We start from the raw sequence: 20,275 nt of genomic DNA, 5'->3' as shown, positions 1-20,275 counted from the left end.
AGTCACTGATGGCAGACTGACTCTCCTCTCTCAGGTCCTGTGCTGGGACTTGGTGTTTTTTGAGCATTTGTGGAAATGACTTTGGCCAGATGGCGTTCGTCTGTAGTTCCCTTCCTGTGGGCAAGCTCCTTGAAGTGTCACAGGATCCTGAGCTCCCTCGTGAACTGCGGCTCAGCACACTTGTTCTTGTCACTGGGTTTCTTCAAACAAGAGGGATATATGGAAGCGGACAGGATCTGAGAATGTGTCAAAACTGCCACTCGTGTGTCTGAGGCCTCCCAGTGGTGCCGATGCAGTGCCTGAAAACCCTCCTAGTGTCTCTGCTAGTCCTAGTGCTTCAGTTTTTGTCTGGATGTTGAAACTGTGTGAGGCTGCTGAGAAAATGTTCTGACAGCAGTTCATTTGTCTGACACCTGTGGCGCCGTCCACAGTTTTAATAAAATGTGTGAGGAACACAAGTTTGTTTCTTAAGCGACAGTCCTTCTGTAAAAATGTTGTTTGTGCCAGCAGGTTACGCCCGACAGTCATGTTATAGTTAGGTGACCTTCACTTACCGCCGTAACTATGATGCAAGCAAAGGAGGAAGGTGGGTGACGTAGTATATAGAGCGGCAAAGTCCATGCTAGGTTTGTGTGGGTGGGTGGGTCAGAAAACACAGGACTCTCTCACAGTGTGAACTGTGCTTTTATCCATAAATGTTCAGAAACCAGAACTGCTTATTTATTATTGTAGCCATGACGACCCAAACCCCAACCAGCGTCTTTATGTAAACCTAACCAAGTCAGTTTGGTGTTTAAATCTAACAATACCATACCGACTCATAATTGTAATTGTGTGTTTATGATTTTCTGTGATGACAAAACACTGGTAAGCATGTCACTGGAAAGGTCCTATGGGTCACATGATGTAGTATATTGTGTTTAGGCTGGAGGGCTTGTTCTTAAACATCCTCCTTCAGTTTAATGATGATTGATCTTCTGAGTGTCAAAAACAGATTGCAAATGTCATAAAACTGCAGCATTAGTACAGAAATTGTTTGTGAAGAATAATCAAGTCAGTGTTGGTGCAATTTCAGTTTACTTAATGTCAGTAAATCATATTTGGCCATTCGTGTCAAGTTATTTGGCCTTTAGTATCTCTATGAATCAAGGCCTCTTGAGCCCTGAGAGCTCTTACAAGCCCTGGCAGTTTTACAGCCTGGTGACTGGCACTCAGTACCACTCAGGGCTGCAGAGGTTGGGCCAGTTTATTTAAAAGCAATCAGTTCTGCAAATGAGTACAGGAAACTTTGAGGACTGCAGTGGGTTTACATTTTATTTCTGGCTTGATGTGGTCATGGATTTCATGTTGCATGTTTGTGTCCTTGTGTTTTTTAGGGAGAGAGTGTAGTCCTGTGCTCTCTGCCCCGGCCTGCTGATGAACCTGTGTGTGTGCGTTCTCAAAGTATTTTTTACTAGGTGCACAAAAAACACAAGCATCAAAAACTGTAAACTATCACTAAAGTTTTTGTAAGTGCTGTACATGACTGAGTACCCGGACAGCTTTGTCTCTGTGCTGACATTACTGCATGTGCTGCTGTAGGATCAGGACCGAAAATGCGTGTGCATGTTGCTTTTATTAGTGCATGGTCTTACAGTATACAGTATACACAATATACATTCTGTACTAAACAAGTCACTGAAGGCACTTCATGTACATAAAGTTGTTTTATATGGTAGCACTTACTGTCACTGCTGTGTGCAACCATTCACTGGTTTCTTGCCAGAGTGAAGGACGTATAAAAAGCCTTTATTTAAATAAAAGTAGCAATACTATAATGTTCAAATACTCCATTGCATGTTAAAGTCATGTATTAGAAACACTGCTGAAGTAGGAATAAATAAGTATTTGTAGCAAAATCTACTTAAAGTATGAAAAACAAAAGTAGTTATATTGTAGCTCATGCAAACATCATTAACAGCGTTTAATAAATGCTGATTGGCTGTTTTTTTTTCATCCATATGTTTGTTTAACATACTTGCTTGACTGATGCTTTAAGTTGGATTGGCTGCCGTTCTGACACCGTCCTGACACCGTCCTCCACCTGATGTTTGGTCCTACCATTTTGTCAACGGTACAACTTCATCTCTCTTATGCTTTTTTTCACCGCTGTACTTTGTCACAGTCATGTGAGCAAAGCTTAGTAATGAGCTTAGGAGAGGGCCTGTGCTCAAGCTGTGGATGGACTCAGGACTGGGCTCGTGCCAGTTCTTTCTGGTGACGCCCTCCCTCCCTCTCTCTCTCTCTCTCCCCTCAGCCAATTCAGTCCCAGCGGAGTTTCCTTGCAAATAAAGCCTACAGCATTCTGGGAAAGCCAGTTTTTCAGATCACGTGGTTCTGGTTGGATGGACTAACTCTGAAAGCCACTAGATCATCATCTCTGAAAGCACATACTGCTGTTTATTACCCTTAGCGCAGGCCCAGTTAAATGATCATTACAGCATAGAGTGACACAGAGTGAAGTATGCAGCTGAAATTAACGAAAAACCAATAGACTGGGGATCAGTGTGATTTCAGTTACCTGAGGCCAGGATTCAGACTGTAAAGTTTTATGTTGAAGTTTATAACATGTTCTTTTTTATACATGACATGTCTGGGCCATATAAGAATTTTATCTGGGTATATTTTATATTTATTTGCTGATAGAAAGTATGGTTGATATCAGTCACATTGTCTGTTTGTTGGAGTTGAACTCATTTCAGATGACACCGTGGTGCTTAAATAAAAACTCAGACTTCAGAATGTATGGGATTTTTGATTAATCAGAGCAAAGTCTCAAAAGCAGTAAACGCTGTGAGCCTGGGAAGAATCTGGCAACAGTTATTAAGGAAGATTAATGAATGTATTGATGGCATGCATGGAGAAGATGTTGGACAGCAAGGTGAGGAGCTGTATTCTTTGCTGAAGAAAAAAAATGTTGAATCAGAATCAAAATCAGCTTTATTGGCGAAAGTGTATTGGATGCACGAGGAATTTGACTCTGGTACAGTGGCTCACAACGTCTGTCTATAATATTCTTCCATAAAGCAACGAGTAGAGAAGTAAATAAGATAAGACTGAGAGAACATCCGTCCCATCCATCCATTTTCTACCGTTTATCCAGGGTCGGGTCGTGGTGACAGCAGGTTTGGATGTCCCTCTCCCCGGCGATGTGTTCCAGCTCCTCTGGCAGGATTCTGAGGCGTTTACAGGCCAGATGAGATATATAATCTCCCCAGCATGTATACAGTTATTCACACTGAAGAAAACGGTTTAGATACAGCTTTTCAGATAGATATATACAAAGGTGTATTTACAAGGTATTGTACTGAGGGTTGTTGTTCTGTTATACAGTCATGGGTTAAGTGTTGATCAGAGTGATGGCCTAGGGGAAAGAAAGTCCTGACTGTCCACTGGAGTCTGTTCCTGTCCTGTTTGGTTGCTGAGCCAAACCAGACAGTGATGGACGAGCAGAGAACAGACTCCCTGATTCCTCTGTAGAACTGTATCGGCAGCTCCTGGAGCAGGTTGAACCTTCTGATCTGGCACAGGAAGTACATCCTCTGCTGTGCCTTCTTGGTGATGGTGCTGATGTTGGATGACCACTTCAGGCCCTGGGAGATAGTGAAGCCTAGAAACTTGAAGGACTCTACAGTGTTGCTCAGTATGGTGGTGGTGGGGTGACTTCTCCTGTTTTGAGTGTGTTCAGCTCCAGGTTGTTGTGGCCACACCACTGGGCCAGCTGTTCAACCTCCCATGTGTGGACTGACTCGTCACCATCTCAGATGAGACAGATGACCATTGTGTCATCTGTGATCTTGAGGAGTTTAACACAGAAAATGCAGACTGCAAAATAATAAACAGCAGCACCCGGACAGAACACAGGGAAAACATGCATACTCCGCACAGAAAGGCCCCGGGGCCCAAACCCGGAACCTTCTTGCTGTGAGGTGACACCGCTAACCACTGCATCACTATGGCATATAAATCATGGCCTAAATATGAAACCATGCTGATATATTATTCATAATCAGAAGTGTTTTCATCCTTCCCCCAAACACCAGTACACTTGCTAGACAAGGATACATTTTGTACGTCTGAAAGAAATTATTTTTTATCCATTTTCTGTCTGTTTTTGGGAAGCACATATATGCATTTGCCCAAGAAGTACTTGATTCTAACGCCATTAACTGCAGAATCCATGGTGAGTATGCTTGCGTCACTCTGGACTGCAGCTTGAGTGCATATGCTGCATGCAAGGCCACTGAAAAAGGAAGCGAGAGAGGGAGGGAGTGAAAGAGAATTAATATGGAAGTGATTAGAACATATGCGAAGCTTCTGTTCTGTCGATGTCTGAGCAGCTCACATGTAATGTAGCTGTAACCGAGGTGTAATCAGACAAGCCACATGAAAGCACTAAAACGCGCCATTAACAGCAGCATGCCTCTTTGTGTAATTACTTTAAAACACCTTGGCTGAAGCACTTACAACACATGTAAAAACAAATGCTGTAAGTGACTCTAAAATGACTGAATCCTGGCTCGGCTGAGGATTTTCTGACTTACAGCTCCTGCCAAAGGTGCCTCACTGCTCGGTAATGTTGGTTTGCCCTTTATACCTTTGGCAAGCCAAGCCCATTTCACACAGCTCTCTCTCTCTCTCCTTGCTGTGTCTTTGAGCAGGTGTCAGCTCATCCACTGCATCCTTGACTGAGTGTTGCTTGCATGTGTGGGTAGAGCTTTGCTATTAAAGAGGGCTAAATAATGAGGAGACAAAAATGTTCTTGACTAGGTCCTGTACAAAAATGAATGCAGTTACAACTCATGCCACATAACTGCAACATGCAGCCTGGGACCGGTCGCACCTTTCCTCTCTCTGCCTCTTCACGACTGTCTAGGGAAGTAATCTTAGGAAAAGAAATCAGCAAAAGAAAATGTAAATGAACTTCTCAAACCACTGCAGAAGAAGACAGTGCAACTAGATGACATATTTAAAAGATCATATCATATTTATATCCAGTTCAGGTGATGACATATTTAAAAGATCATATCATATTCATATCCAGTTCAAACCAGTGTAGAAACATGACCGAAACAAGGCATTTGTGTTTGTTTCATGCATTAATTTCTCTTCACAGACCTGATGGTTCTTGCCTCTCACTCTGACTCTTCAGTGTAGTGGACACTTTGGTGGTTTCTGAAGCCATGCTCCATGTACATGAGTGTTTGTTCGCTAAATCTGTTTCCATTGCACCAACTGTACCACCTCAAAAATGGTTTTGCTATTTTAAAATAATTTTCTTAAACATTTTGTCACTTCCACATAGAGCATTTATGCACAAATTGAAAATGTCTATAACAATAGGTGGATGAAATGCACCTTTAGGCTGCAGACTGTAGAATATGTGCACATTTATTAGATAACCTGTTGACATATTTAAAATATTTTAGCTTTACTTTTGCAAAATGGCAGGAAGTGGTGACGTGTCGTCCATTTTTAGATGCAGTCTATGGTTGGAATACACAAGAAGCTGCTTCAGACGTTTCTTGTAATTTACTGTACTACAGGCTTATCTGTAATTTCTGGGATACAAAAGAATATATATTAACAATACAAATTCAATCTGTGACACTGAGAACCCTGTAAAATTGTGTCCACAGGGCAACATTAGATATACAGTATGACATGCTCATATACATGCTACTGTAGCCGTTCATGCATCTGTAAGTTCCGTTTTAGAGCGTGCAGTTTGTTGTTCTAACGTGAGCGAGTTTGTATTGTACTTTAGGCCCTGTATATTTGAATTTGACTGACTCAAAGATATTGTATGTACAGATACACACAGGCATATCCTCACAGCTTCAGCACATGCAGGCTGGCGTTCAGTTACCCCTCTGTCAGTGGCCCATCCAGCCCAGTGGCTGCATGTCCTTGAGATCCTCTCTCCAGCTCTCCAATCTCTGTCTAGTCTATATTCCATTACATCCTCCACATCAGTTGCTCTGCCCAACATAAGTGGCACTCATATCCTCACACACAGCTTTCCAGCTCTTGATGCACGCTTTACAAAATCTCTAACTGCAGTGAGCAATGGTTGTCCTTGCTCATACATTGACTCAAACCCAAGCATGAGATAAATATTAGACTTTACTTTTACTGTGTAAAATATGGTTCTTGCTTCAAATAAGAAGCTTAGGCACTCTAGACCGGAAAATACAAGCACTGCTCATCTCAAATTGCCGCTCCCCCGGTTTTCATATTTTTCCTCAATATTGTGCAGTGTGTTATTGGACCTCATTTCTGTCACAACACTGCTACGGCTCTGCTCTGACTGATTATTGCCCAAAATTGCCTTGAGAATCTGTTTACTGTACAAATCTGTGATCATTACTTAAAGGACAGTGTAGTGTGCAGTTTGTGCAAAAGGCCATTTTCAGCCACTGCCACTTAAAAAAGCACTCTGAGCTGAAGTCTCTTGTGGATTTAACTCTGCATTCCCTTGCACTTCTGTTGTGAAGCTTCATTTGCTGGTCTAAACAGCTGCTGATTGACCTCAGACAGATGTCTCTTAAGGGTTTATGATGTTTGTTACATCACATTGTGTGTATGACAAACTTTTTTTTGTTTGTTTTATTCTGTTCTTTGTACTTGTGCTTTACAGTATAACTGTAAAACACCTTTTTGATAGATGTTCTTTAACTAATCAGTTACGTATTTTTTAAGTAAATGAGTTGTTACAGAAGCTGCAACAATTAGTCAATTAATTGATTAATCACAGAGAAATTTGCAGCTATTACCATAATCAATTAATCTTGCCATCCATCCATCCATTATCTTTGCCTCTTATCCTGAAGAGGGTCACAGGGGGCGCTGGAGCCAATCCCAGCTGACATTAGACGAGAGGCGCAGCACACCTGGGACAGGCCTCCAGTCTGTCACAGGGCTGACATAATCAATTAATTGTGTAGGTAATTTTTCATGCAAAAATTCACAGTTGCAGCTGCATCTGTGAGGATTTGCTGCTGTTGTGATCTCATTGTTCCCAAACCTGGGGGTCAAGTCAGCTTAAATGTGTTGCAAGTTGAACCTAATCACCACCCCAGGGTGCTTCACTGGCCGACTGCTTGTAGGACGTTAGACCCGGTCAGGTAAAACAACAAGTCCCTGTACAGGAACATTCCTGGACATGCAGTAAACCTCAGGCCCTGTATTTTTCTTCACATCCTCTGCTCACAGTGCAGCAGGAGGTAAAATATATCCACAAAACCAGGCGCAGTTTAAAAATTCCGCTTTTAAAATGGCACTGGTGGATGTCACATGAACGCACAGTGGCCTGGAGATTATGCCCATTCAAGGAGCTCCTTAAGCTATCATGTAATACTTTATTTTGTTAGAAAAAAGTTTGTGAGACTTGTATAAACCAAGTTGCTTCTGTATGGAAGTACTAGACCATATGTACATCTCATTTTTTGAGCTTTAGGTCACGTCTAAGATGATAATTCACTGTTGTAACATTGTAAATGCCATGGGCTCTTTAAGCAGTTCATGATCATAGCGGTAAATCCACTCTATACAGAGGACAGTTACCTAAAGCATACCTGACTCCTGGATTTCTTGTATTAGCTATCAGATTTATGCAGCGCTTAATCAGCAGATTTGTCTCAGTGTAGTTGAGGGGATTCAGTCTTCACCCCAACTTAACCTCAGTTAACATGTACGGTGCCAAAGCAATCCTGATTTTCCATTTTCCATTTTATCCCTTTATATCTACAGTATTGTTTATTAGGAAGATCTTGAGCATGGGTCATTGTATCACATTTATGTCCTGTGGAGAGCATAAACATTTCCCCCTGAATAAGACCCCATAAACCCTACTAGGTCACCATGTTTCCATTAAGGAAGCGAATAAAGGCAGAAATGGTAACCGAGCTTGTGCTGATTATCCAGTCATGAGAACCTCATAAAGAAATTGGAGAATTATTAGCCCCCCAATAAATTGTCTCAGGTCTTTTTAAAGTCTCTTCTCTGTCCAAGACACCACCAGGATCCAAAAATAATATACAGCTACAAACCTGAGCAGCAAAACCTTTGCCATCTGAACTGTCTGCAGAGAAGACAATGGATTTCAGCAACATGCACTGTTGTGCCCCAGGTTTTGAGCCTGAGCCTCACATCAAGTGACTCTACTTACACAAACTAGACAATGTATCCAGTGTGTTTCAGTATGAATGGGAGCCTACTCTCTGTTTTCTCCTGAAAGCCAGTGCTAGACCCTGAAGTTAAGACAAAAGATGTTCAAATAGGGATTTTTCTTTATAGGAACCTACGGAAATGTGTAGAGCTGAGTAACGCTTGTGTCACAGGTTCTGCTCCGCCCACTTTGGAGGTGCGTTCTGGGAGCTAAATTTCAGCACCTCTCAGGAGGTGCTGCTCGCGCAGAGCAGTGTCCTGTGATTGGTTAAATGTTGGTGTGTTCACACCTGCGCTATTAGCATTACAAGCACACTTTTCTTCTGTCTTCTACTTCTTCAACAGCTCTTTGATAAACTGCTCATACAGTTTCAGTTACTGGCTGATTGCTGCACTATGGAGTGATGCTTCATATCCTCTGCTCAGTTGTGTGTGTGTATGTGTGAGAGGACCACAGCCCTTCCCTCCTCTAAACACAAACCTACAGCAAAACATACAGTGGACAAGCAAAATAGGATGGTCTGCATCAGCCCATGAAGTTATGTGGTTGATGGATAAAGGGTAGCACTGGGTATACCATTCATTTGGTACTGATAGTGGAAACACAGCTAAAGCCAACACCAGAACTTCCTGTCCAACACTCTTCCTGTTCAAGAACAAAGTGCGTTGCATGAAAATTACAAAGTTGCAAAGCTACGTGCCTGCATTGAATCTATTTTTACCCATTTTTACCCCCTGGATTTGCCCTTGGGCTTTTGGCAACATGGTAGCATTAGTTTAGAGGATTTCAGATTTAGTTGTGATTATAAAAGGATGGAACAGGTTTTCTCAAAAGTGCATTAAAGGATCATGGTTTGTACTGGTGGCAGGGCAGTGCCATGCCCACAGAAATGTTCTGCAACAGGTAACTTCTCACTCTTCAGTCTCAGCAAGCTTTATGCATTTTGACTCACTACACTGTATTTGAACGAGCGCAGGCTCACAGTCAGTGCCACTTTAGTGGAAAATCCTGGTTTATTATCAGAATGATTTAGATGGTCCAAATTATTTTGCTTTTTCTTTGATATACAGCTACTGTAAACTGAAAAAATCAACTAGACTAGGATTTCTAGGTCGAAGACGTTTCACCTGGATGACTGAGAATCTGCACAGACATACAGCTACTGTAGCTTGTAGTTGTCAGTCAGCTCGCCTAGCTTTTTCACTTGCATAATTCGCAACAGATTGGCTGGAAGATAGATGGGTTTTAGGGTAGTGCTCAGACTTGCACAGCTTCTTGCATTCTGGCAGCGGTCTGTAGTAGACCTGCACAGGCTGTGGTCATGTAGGGTCTCCTGAGTCATGCCGCCTTGTTTAAATTGGATTGTGTTGTTCATTTGAGCTCAGGGTAGCACAGCACAGCTGGTTTTCCCTTCTTCCCTTCTTATTTAATGAAGAGGCACAATAATAATGCAGATTCCAGGACTGAGGCCCATAACTGGCAGACCACATCTCCACTTTGAGAAAAGTGTAATTTGATTACATTTGCACTGTTTCAGTCCAGAATCTATGCTGGCTGAAGTAAATAAGGTGGATTAACTGTGTCATAGGATAATGTGGACTGAGCTGGTAAACACAGTCACTAAGTGATGCATATGGCCTTTAGGGGTGGAGTTAAAGCTTTGTACATCACGGAAGAACAAGTGTGCACAGCTGAAAAGGCACAGTTCAAGCAGTCATGAATTTTTCATTTCACACACAGTGGTGTTGGTGGAACCGGGAACATTAGTGCTGCTTGAGCCCATAACACCTTCTTGTTCTGATGTATTTGTTTTCCCATTAAAATTTAGCCCTGATCTGGGAAATAATACTGCTAATGTAAGTAATGTAAGTGTTAAGTTATTCATCTGGTGGTTCTCTGGAGTGAAATGTCAGCATGTCTCTTGATCCCTGAAGCGATTCTTCCCCTGGGCGAGGGGAGTAGTCATGCCTGTTCTGAGATACAGCCGGGTCAATGAAAGCGGGGGAGGCAGCTGGACAAAATCCATTCCCAGAGTGAGTGTTCTGCTGAGGCAGGTATGCCGACCTTTCAGTCATCTGATAGGTCAACGCTCGGCAGCGTGCCTGGACATTCATGGCCAAGCGCCAGGCCTGGTGGTGCTCATAGTAAAGCTCATCTGAGCAGCAGCCAGCTATGATCAATGGAAACCCTTGGCAGCTCATTTATAGTAGAGTATGGCGCAGCCACACAGCACTCACTAACAGATGCAAATGACAATGGAGGGATGAGGAAAGAAAGACAGTTTACCCATGTGCACGGTGACCAGTCAGAATCTGCACAGCAGTCTCAGTGTAGGCCATGAGAGTTCAGTGCATCTTAGGCAAAATGTAATTGCACAGTAGTTTAGTCGATCACCTTGAAACTGCCACCCAATTATTATTTGTAAATTATTCTGGGATGTCTTGAATGCAGTGAGTTTTTTCTGCTTTGTCTGCAGGAATTCCTTGCAGAAGAATTTTTCTTTACCTTGTTGTCATGCATGTCACACTCCCTGTTGAGATATACATTAAATACCTTGGCTGTACTGAAAGCAGCTTCCTCCTCCATCCAGGTGCCCACGGAGTGAGAGAGGAGCCCCGGTTTGTGACGGCACGCGCTGGAGAGAGCGTGATCCTGGGGTGTGACGTGTCCCCTCCCCTGGACGGCCAGCAGCCTCCCTATGTGGTGGAGTGGTTCAAGTTTGGAGTGCCTATTCCCTTCTTCATCAACTTCCGCTTCTACCCTCCTCATGTGGACCCCGAGTACACTGGTGAGATTAATGTGGATGTAAACTCAGAAAGAATACATTGAGAAAAGTGTGTGGTGTCTGTAAGGGATTTAGTTTAAAACTAACTAGTCTAAGAGCCAGTTTATGGTCTCGCACAGCTAGTTTGTACTACGTTTTGTTCAAACTATGTCGGACAGAACGCATATTGTGTATAGTCAGTACAGTATATTACAAAGCCCCATGCGCTGTACATATAGAATAGAGGCTTACAAAGAAAAGTAATCTAATAAAAGCAGGAAAAGCTTTGCTTCCATGAGGAGCTATACTGAAGAAATTTATGGCATCAGTATATGATTACATTAAGTACTGTATTTAGCTTTACATTCATCACAGCATCACACAATGTTAATCTTTCTCTTGTGGCTTAGACAATATGTCTGCAACTGCCTTCACACAGACTACTTACAGCAGGAAATTGGTTCTTCTGATGTTGCTTCACTGTCTGTGACAAGATGGCGAGCTGTCAGATTGAGGTCAGAATTATCCCTTCCTGTTCCCACCTCTTTACCAAGTACAAAACCCCGGCCTGACTTGGTAATATGCTGTGAAATAAAGGCAAAGCACAGCTTGTAGAAAAGCTGGAGGATTCTTTTCCCTAGTGTGAGTGTCCTAAATGTAGACATAACAGATAATTCTTTTTTTTCTTCTCATTTATATGAATAGAGTGAAAATTGAATTTATTGAAATTCCTCCCAGTGGGCTTTTCAAGCAAGGTCACCACTGAAAAAAAGCCTAATGGCAGTGACTCACTGACGGGGGACCTGTCCTTTTTGATACCATAGCCGCTGGAGCATTTCATTGTTTACTTTAACCTCCTGACTAGTAGCAGCGTGAGTGAACAGCGCTTTTCAAAGAGCATCGCACTCCTCTGCGCTCACTCGGGCTCTAGTAGTGGGCATCTGCCATGTGGTGTCGGGTCCACTGTTGAGGAATTACCAGAGAACAGATGCAACATGAATATGGCCAGTCTCATTACATAGATTAAAGTGTATTCTGGGGATTGCACGTGCATGGTGACAATGTGATAATGACACTGGGCTGTAGATTATGAGAGTGCTTAATGGGTCCGTGCAGTCTCAGAGCTCATTTGGGCTATTCCCATGAATTGTTACCACTCAGCATGAATAAAATTGGTGAATAGAGTGAATGTGCTATTATTCCATCACACAGCTGCTATTATCCATGAATACAGTATGTAACAGTATGGACAAATCCAAATATTTTCACAGCACAGAGTAGTGCAGATCTCATTTTTGATTCCAGTGATGTTAAATCCATCCCGTTTCAGTGCAACTCAGTGAGCATTGCCACTGTTCAGTTTCCAGTCTTACTAACTGTTAAAAGACATTACAATTGTGAAAAAAGACATTATATTAACTTTAATATTTCCTTCAAATGTAAGAGAAGACGTTTTCTCATTACACACTATTTTCCATGGCTACTTCACTACTAAATGAGAAATGGTATCTCCTTATCCCGAGTTTGTCTTGCAGCTATATGGAAATTACAACATTTAAAAACATATTTTTGTGCCCACTCAAGCAAAGATGCAATCAAAAATTCAGATGTGTAGTTTGTGGAAATTTTAATGCCAGATTCTCACACTTTGGAACGAGCTGTCGGAAAATTAAATCATACATCTGTGAGCGACAGTTTTAGCCCCAAACGGCACAAAAATAATGGTAGATTGTCTTATAGTTAGGCTACGTAGCACTTATCTACTCACTGAAGTGCACTCAAAGCATCTTATACTACTTCCCATTCACTCATTCACACACACAAACACTCACACACCAGTGGCATCACTGGGAACATCTTGGGGTTCAGTGTCTTGCTCACGGACACTTTGACATGCAGACTGGAGAAGCCAGGGATCGAATCGCTGACCCTACTGACTCGCTCTGCCTCCTGAGTCACAGCTGCCCCCTATTAATGTGGATAAGTATTTATATCTGTTGTTAATATTAGATTGCTACAGATTTGAGGTAACATTTTTCTTGCTGTTAAAAATATGAAGGTAACTCTTTTCATGGCTTTGTCATTTGCTTTTTTCTCCACTGCAGTTCAGTTGTAAGCATACAGTTAAAAACATTCAACCTCATAGCTATAGCTCCAAGGTGATATCTGATAGCCACGATATCCTCCACTGTTCAACAAACCAGTGGTGACACAGATGCAAAGCCATTACTTAACACAGGCTTTATTTTTAAGTAAAATCCCACAATTCTTTAGTGATTTGTTTGCATCTGTCTTCAGCTGTTTTTAACAAATGTAACACAGTAAATCACTAAACTGAGGTGATTTATCTGGTTTGTGACCAGACTAGCTCTGCAGTTACCATGTTGGAATAAAGCCTGAGTGAATGCTCTCCAGTTAACATAATATGGATTTTTCCCATGCTTAACATTTGCACAGAGTAAATGTTTTAAAAACACAGTTTAACATACTAACATAAATAATGACTCCATGATTCCATTCAGGCATTGGAGGTTCAGGCTCTTGGTATCATTACTGCTGTGCCCACTGACTTATTTTACCTGAGGCTGCTTTTGAAACCACTTCCTTTTTATGCTATTTCTGCATTCACTCAAAGTCAAACTGAATGAGCAGAACAGGAAAACCTGCTGCTGCTCGCTTTAGTGCTTGTACATAACGGTACTGGTTTAAACAAAGAATACATGTGAACTCTGCCCTTTAGCCATATTTGTTCCTCATGTAATCCTGTCTTTGAGATTAAAAGTTAAGCGTACCACACTGTCCGCCAGCTGTGTCACTTTGGATCTTTAGGATTTCCTCTTCGAAGCTGGTGATGTGATCTAAGCAAGCCTGTGTTTTCACAGTAGACAGAACCCTATACTGTGTAAGTGGTGTATGCCCAGGGGGACGGTCCTGACGTAGATACAATGCTGTTAACTCTGCTTACAGCAGCACCCTCTCACTTCTTGACAAATAGTGGGTGAGGTTGATCCCTACCCTTCACACCACCTCCCACCCCATTCAGCACTTAAATGCCCAGGCAAAAATAGACCTGACTTTTTAAAGACAAGCTACCTTTTAATGCAAGACTGCAGTCCCCTCTCCTCTCCCCTCCCCTCTGCTGTATTCATTTTCTGATAGCAACTATAAATGCCCCATGGCAGTCCCATGGTTGGGCTGTGTATTTATTACTTTTATATACAGCCTGCCTTAATATACTTACCTGGGACTCGGGCTGAAGTTACAGGAAACAGGGCTTACGATCACCTAAACAACATTTTGAAAAATGCTCATCAGGGCGGTGGTTCAAATCCTGTTCTACCCAGTTCGCATGTCGAAGTGTCCTTGGGCAAGACACTGAACCCCAAGTTGCTCTTGATGGCCAGAGAAGTGCCTTGCAGGGACAGCGCCACCATTGGTGTTTGTGTGTGTGTATGTGAGCTGGCGCCACAGATGGATGCCTCAGTTCTGTACTGGAGACAGGTTCCTTGTGTGTGTAACATACTTGGCCAAAAAAAAGTGATTATCGTTATCAAGAGTGGAAGCAGGTGTTGGGCTGTCAGAAGCAGCCGCGTGAGCAGTGGGCTGGAGGCTTGATGACAGACAGCTTAGCCGCTGAAAATTCCACCATGCCTGGTTTCCTGAACTTCTCCCATCCCTTCTGCTTTTCTCTTTTTTAGAATTTCATTTTACCTCAGCTTTGTAGAAAAAAAACGGGTTGGAATTGAGAAGTTTTATGAGAACCGGATGGTCTTTCTGATATTTTTCCACACTGACACCAAATACTTAATTTTAATTCAGCTGAAGTTGTGACTCCAAGGTAGTTTTTATGTATAAATCCTAATACTTAAGCAGAGTTTTTTATTCATTTATCATTAAATACTGTGACATTCAAAGGAATAGCTCAACATATTGGGGAATACATTTATTTACTTTCATATGTCATATACCCCTTATGCTACAGCCAGAAGTTATTGCAAACAATTTTCAACAGAAAGCAGCTAAAGCCGGTCACTTGATGACTATATACAATAATTTGCTTAATAATTCTGTCATAATGTAACTCCTCCGTTTACATGTATCCAACATATGAACTAATAGTAGTAAACTCTGTGTATTTAGAAAAAGCTTAAAGGTTAAAAAGTTGAATTATGTTTAATTTAATATCAAGGAAAACACTGAAGAAGGAGCTTACCCAGACAAATGATGGTCATTTGATAAGCCTGCATTTACAGCTCATTCATACTTCATTCTGGTTGCTGATCGGTGGACTGAATGTCCACACACTGCACACAGCACATTCACTGAGAAATATTAGCAACTGTCCTTCAGGGAAAGTCGTTAAAATGTGCCCAGAAAGTCACTGGATTTGTCATTAATCACTTTCTAGTGCTACCTGTACTTGCCCATATTTCCAGTTTTTGTAAATCTAACATTAAGATGACATCTCCATGCACTTCAGTATTTGTATGGATTACACAAAAAACACAGATTGTGTTATTTATTCAGCTTTACAGGAGGTGGTGAACAAATTCTGTTAAAAGAGCTGTTTCCTCTCATTTCCAGTCTTATGTTAAGCTAAGCTGACAGGGCCTCTTGCCTGTATTTCTATACTTAAGTGGTATCAATCCTCTCACTCAACTCTTGGCAATAAGGCACATGTTTCCCTTAAAACTACAAACAGAATGATTTTGCTAATAATCCTTTGAGTGCGGACATACCTAGAGTCTGTGTACTCTTTGTATTTGTTTGTATTTCCTCCAGCACCCAAAAGACTTGGGAGTCAGGCTGATTGAAGGGTTTAAAGATATGGATGTACAGTAATTGTTAAGGATTGTCTGTCTCTGTTAGCTCGGGGAGAGGCTGGCAGCCTGGCCAGGGTATTTTTCTGCCTCCCATGCAGTACTTGGACAGACTCCAGACTGTTGTACTGCCTGAATAGGAATAAATAGGTTAAAGAAAAACAAACTTGGGTTTTGTGCATTAAAATAGGCTTGTGTTTGGACTTATTTTAATAGCTAGCAGTTCAGAGTATGAATCTGGAGAGCCCTTGAAGAGAAAATGAAAGTAGGAGAAACAGAAATTCATGTAATGTTGTGCTTAATCCTAATAACAGAATGCTCACTGGAAGAATATTTGTTTTTTAATCACTATAAAAGACAAAGAAAGCATAATTTTAGCATCTGGTTTCAGCTCAACAATCTTACATCATGACTTCTAAGCTACTGTAGATGCAAAATGATAACCCAGCGCATCATCAATCTGTTTCATGATGCAAGTGAACAAAAAAGGATAAAGTGAAGCACTTAGCCTCCAACGGCTTTGATGGATCTCTGTGGTGACCAGCAACGATGTTGGGGGCGGGTTTAAATAGAGAAGCCGACCACTGCTATAGAAGATCGTGCATAGGTCTTGAAAAGCAGAAAAAAGATGAATGTACAGTGCTGAAGTGGTTAATTCTAGTTTTTCCCCATCTTCCTGCAGGTAGAGCCTCATTGCATGGGAAGGCCTCCCTGCAGATTGCCCCGGTGCGCTCTGAGGACCAGGGTTGGTATGAGTGCAGGGTCCTGATGCTAGAGCAACAGTACGACACCTTCCACAACGGCAGCTGGGTGCACCTCACAGTCAATGGTTAGTCACATGACCATAAAACCTGCTCTCTGAAATGGGAACATGTGTTTGTGAGTGGGTAAAAAAGCCTCCACACAATGAAGCTTAAGCTCTAATAGTCTAATGTTTGTCAGAGTATGTTTTAGACACATAGCCTCAAACCTCTCAAGGCCTAAAGTGCAAAGAAAACACACAGGCTAATTATCACATAGTTAACCATTAAAGGTCTTTCAAAAAATTCACATCAAGGTAAGAGACAAGAGTCTGGTTAGAAGAGAATTGATTGTTGCCTGTTTAAAGTGGTTCCATCAGGGATGATCTGTGAGAGCTATCAAACTGATGACCAAGCAGAAAAAAAAATCTGCATCTTTGCATTTCCCAGGAATGTGCCAGCGGCTGAGAGAATCCTGCGTGAAGTGTGCCTCCACAGAGACTACATAGACAACGATGCCTTTGTGTTTCATATGAAGAATGCTTTCCACATAGATATTACATTAAGCTGCCTCATATGTTTTAGTGCAGGTGTAATTGAATAAATGCTTGCTGTTTGCAGATGAAAAATGCAGCAAAGCAGCAGGGAGGTTGCTAAAGCAGTATGTTTAATTTTATAGCAGCATTGTATTCCTCTGATTTGTTTACTTATTTGGCTGGAACTGGCTAAAATCACTGGTGTAATATTTCCTAAATAGGCATTTAAAAAAAGCTTTTGGCTAAATGTATTATTTTCTGATGCTACAGCTTCACAGGTGTCTATCTTCAGAGAGCTGTAACCCTCTGCGTTGTCACAGAGTGACTTTGCGAGCAAAATACTGTCAAGCTCGTTCACATGTATATTTTTGCTCTGTGAACTTATGAGTGCTGTATGAAACTCATGCATATGCTTTACAACAGATGCAGTTCTCATATTTGAAGAATGATTACGCTGGATGTATGTGAAATACTGCACTGTGTAAAGACCCCGGTCTATTGCACTGCACAGTCACTTCAGGAAAGGAAACAGCAATGTGTATAAATGGTTATTATCAAATCAGAACATAATGTTTCCTTCAGTGTGTATCTGTGTGTCCAGGTGTGAGAGTACACCCCACAGTTCCTTGCTTTCCTGTGTTCTGTGTACAGCGTATTACATCAACATTGACGTGAGAGCCTCTCATTGTGTGTGTTTGTATGCAGCTAAATGAGAGCGCTGTCTGCTGGTTGAAGTTGTGGTGAAAGCGTGAATAGTCATACTCTGCCACCGAGTGTCACCTGCACACTCTCGTGAGGTTTGGAGTTTGTGAACGTCTGTGTGCGCGCGCGTGTGTGTGTGTATGAATGTCTAGTTGTGTAGGCATTCCGCATCTCTGTATCTTGCCTCATCAGTATTCACTTTCAACCGCTCCCTCCCTCTTCTGCTGCTCTCCACTCCTGTCAGGTCTTTCAACAGAAACTCAGTTTTCCAGGCTGTAATCTCCCTGAATTGTATATGTATTTGGTATTTTAAATTATGGAATTTTACACAACCTGATATATGTGATGTGTGTATGTTATGAGAAGTTTTGTTCATTTCTTTCTTCCACTGTCAGAATTGCATACATAACATCAATAAATCATTAGCTGTTGTTACGGTTTAGTCCCCCTCACCAGGAGGGTGAGGGAGAACTGGGGTTGGACTCAAAATGACTGACCCAGGTGCTAGTACAAAAAAGGTGGTTTAATGGGATAAAAACAAAGTGACAACAGGCTCCATAATACATACAAGGGAAGGGCAGTGATGACTCAGGAGACCAGGACGGTAAACACACAAACTAACGACAGGAACTAGAATAGTAGGAGGATGAGAACGGACAGGTAAACAAAAAGAACCAACGTAAACAATGCAATCCACAGCACAGAGACTGTCAGCGTAGCATCTTACACACGTCTAAAAATATGCGGGTCAAACACAACATTTGTAACTTACATAGGGTAAGTATTGTCCATTACATGTCGCGATGCTCTGGCGACGACGGGGCGTCTGCCAGAGGTATAAAGAAGGAAGCCAACAAATCACCGGAATACGCCTCAGGTGTGCGCACCGACCCACGAGTCACTAATTACCCGATGCGACACAGCTGAGGCGTTGATCCCGCAAAAAGGGAGAGTAGGAGAGGGAAAAAAGAAAGAGAGGCAGGTCGCGCCGAGCGGACCTGACAGTGTAACTAAGTATATACAGTACAGTACAGTACTGATGTATACTTAGACATATAGGCAAGAGCAAAATATAGTTTTATGTGGCTCTTATTTGAATAACAAAGAGACTTTTATGCAAATATCAGAAGCAACAGTTCTATCAGTGTCTAGACATATAACGGGAATTTATATGAAGACTATATGCTACTGTTATCCTCTAAATGGGTGTCTGTGAGGGGAGCAGGTGCCACTTTTGACTGGCCTCCACAGAGACACTAAGGGCACCCATTTCCTTTGGCCACTGGTATTTGCATACACTCCTCTTTTGAGTTCCTGTTTGCTGGCATTCACTTCCTGCCAAGTGGACAGGGAATTCATGCCCACGCAGTGGCAGGTGTCAGATGGCAAGGCCTATTGCCTGAGAAAGACACTAAGGCCCCTCTCATTCATTGGCCTCCCTCCTTCTCATCCTCTCTGGTCTTCTCTCCCCTGTCCGTCCCTTCTGTTTACTTTTCAAGCTTTTGCAAGCTATGCAGAAATAAATAAAGCACTTAACACCATACCAGCATTTTTACATTACTCTAAGTTAACCATCTACACTTATACATCAAATATTAAACCCTGCCATGGTGTCACTGGATTAGTGATGGGCTGGTATTTAGGGCCCATGTGGCCGACTCACTTGGGGCCCAAATGTCAGCTCAGTTGTCTATGCTTTCCATATATTTCCTATGTGTATCTGGTCTGATCTGGCACTAATGAGCCCAGTGTGGCTACAAGAGTGCCCACTGTGTGAACAGTCATGCTCAGGGCCATGCAGGACCCCGAGCTGCAAATTTAAATAGTAAGCTAACTTTAGTTTTTCCTCTGCATTTGGCCCCAAATTGTTCACATTTGTCAGGCCACTAACCAGGTGTGGCCTATGTATACAAATGGTAAAACCCTTAAATATCAATGTATAGTATTCAATTTTCCAGTCTGAGGCCATGGTTTTCTACTGGAGTGAGTGTCGAATGGAATGTGAGATTGACAGGTGGACTGGCACAGTGTTGTGGACCATTACGGTGAAGAGGGACCTCAGCCAAAAGTCAAAGCTTTCAGTTTACCAGTCCATTTTTGTTCCAACCCACACCTACAGTGATGAACAGAAGTATTTGAACACCCTGCGATTTTGCAAGTTCTCCCACTTAGAAATCATTGAGGGGTCTGACATTCACATTGTAGGTGCATTCCCACTCTGAGAGACAGAAAAAATTTTTTTTCAGGAAATCACATTGTATGATTTCTAAAGAATTTATTTGTCTTGCACTGCTGAATATAAGTATTTGAACACCTGAGAAACAGCAAGAATTCTGGCTCTCAAAAACCTGTTACTGTGCCTTGAAAAAGTCCACCTCTACTCCACTCATTAATCTAAATTAGTAGCACCTGTCTGAGCTCTTTAAAGACACCTGTCCACCCCACAGTCAGTCAGACGCCAACTACTACCATGGGCAAGACCAAAGAGCTGTCAAAAGACACCA

The 20,275-nt window shown here is 42.1% G+C and overlaps 1 protein-coding gene across 1 annotated transcript in view; it reads left to right on the top strand.

Moving 5' to 3' along the window:
* The window catches only part of igsf9ba (immunoglobulin superfamily, member 9Ba), a 71,812-nt gene that overhangs the window by 5,955 nt on the left and 45,582 nt on the right, over positions 1-20,275 (top strand). The window contains 2 exon segments of the mRNA XM_020614850.1: positions 10,800-10,997; positions 16,476-16,622. Coding sequence (XP_020470506.1) covers positions 10,800-10,997; positions 16,476-16,622 — 345 coding nt within the window.

Source organism: Monopterus albus, unplaced genomic scaffold (genome assembly GCF_001952655.1).
Source record: "Monopterus albus unplaced genomic scaffold, M_albus_1.0 scaffold152.1, whole genome shotgun sequence".
Taxonomy (NCBI): Eukaryota; Metazoa; Chordata; class Actinopteri; order Synbranchiformes; family Synbranchidae; genus Monopterus; species Monopterus albus.
Note: the sequence above shows the minus strand (reverse complement) of the source record. Positions and strands in the feature narration are given on the sequence as shown.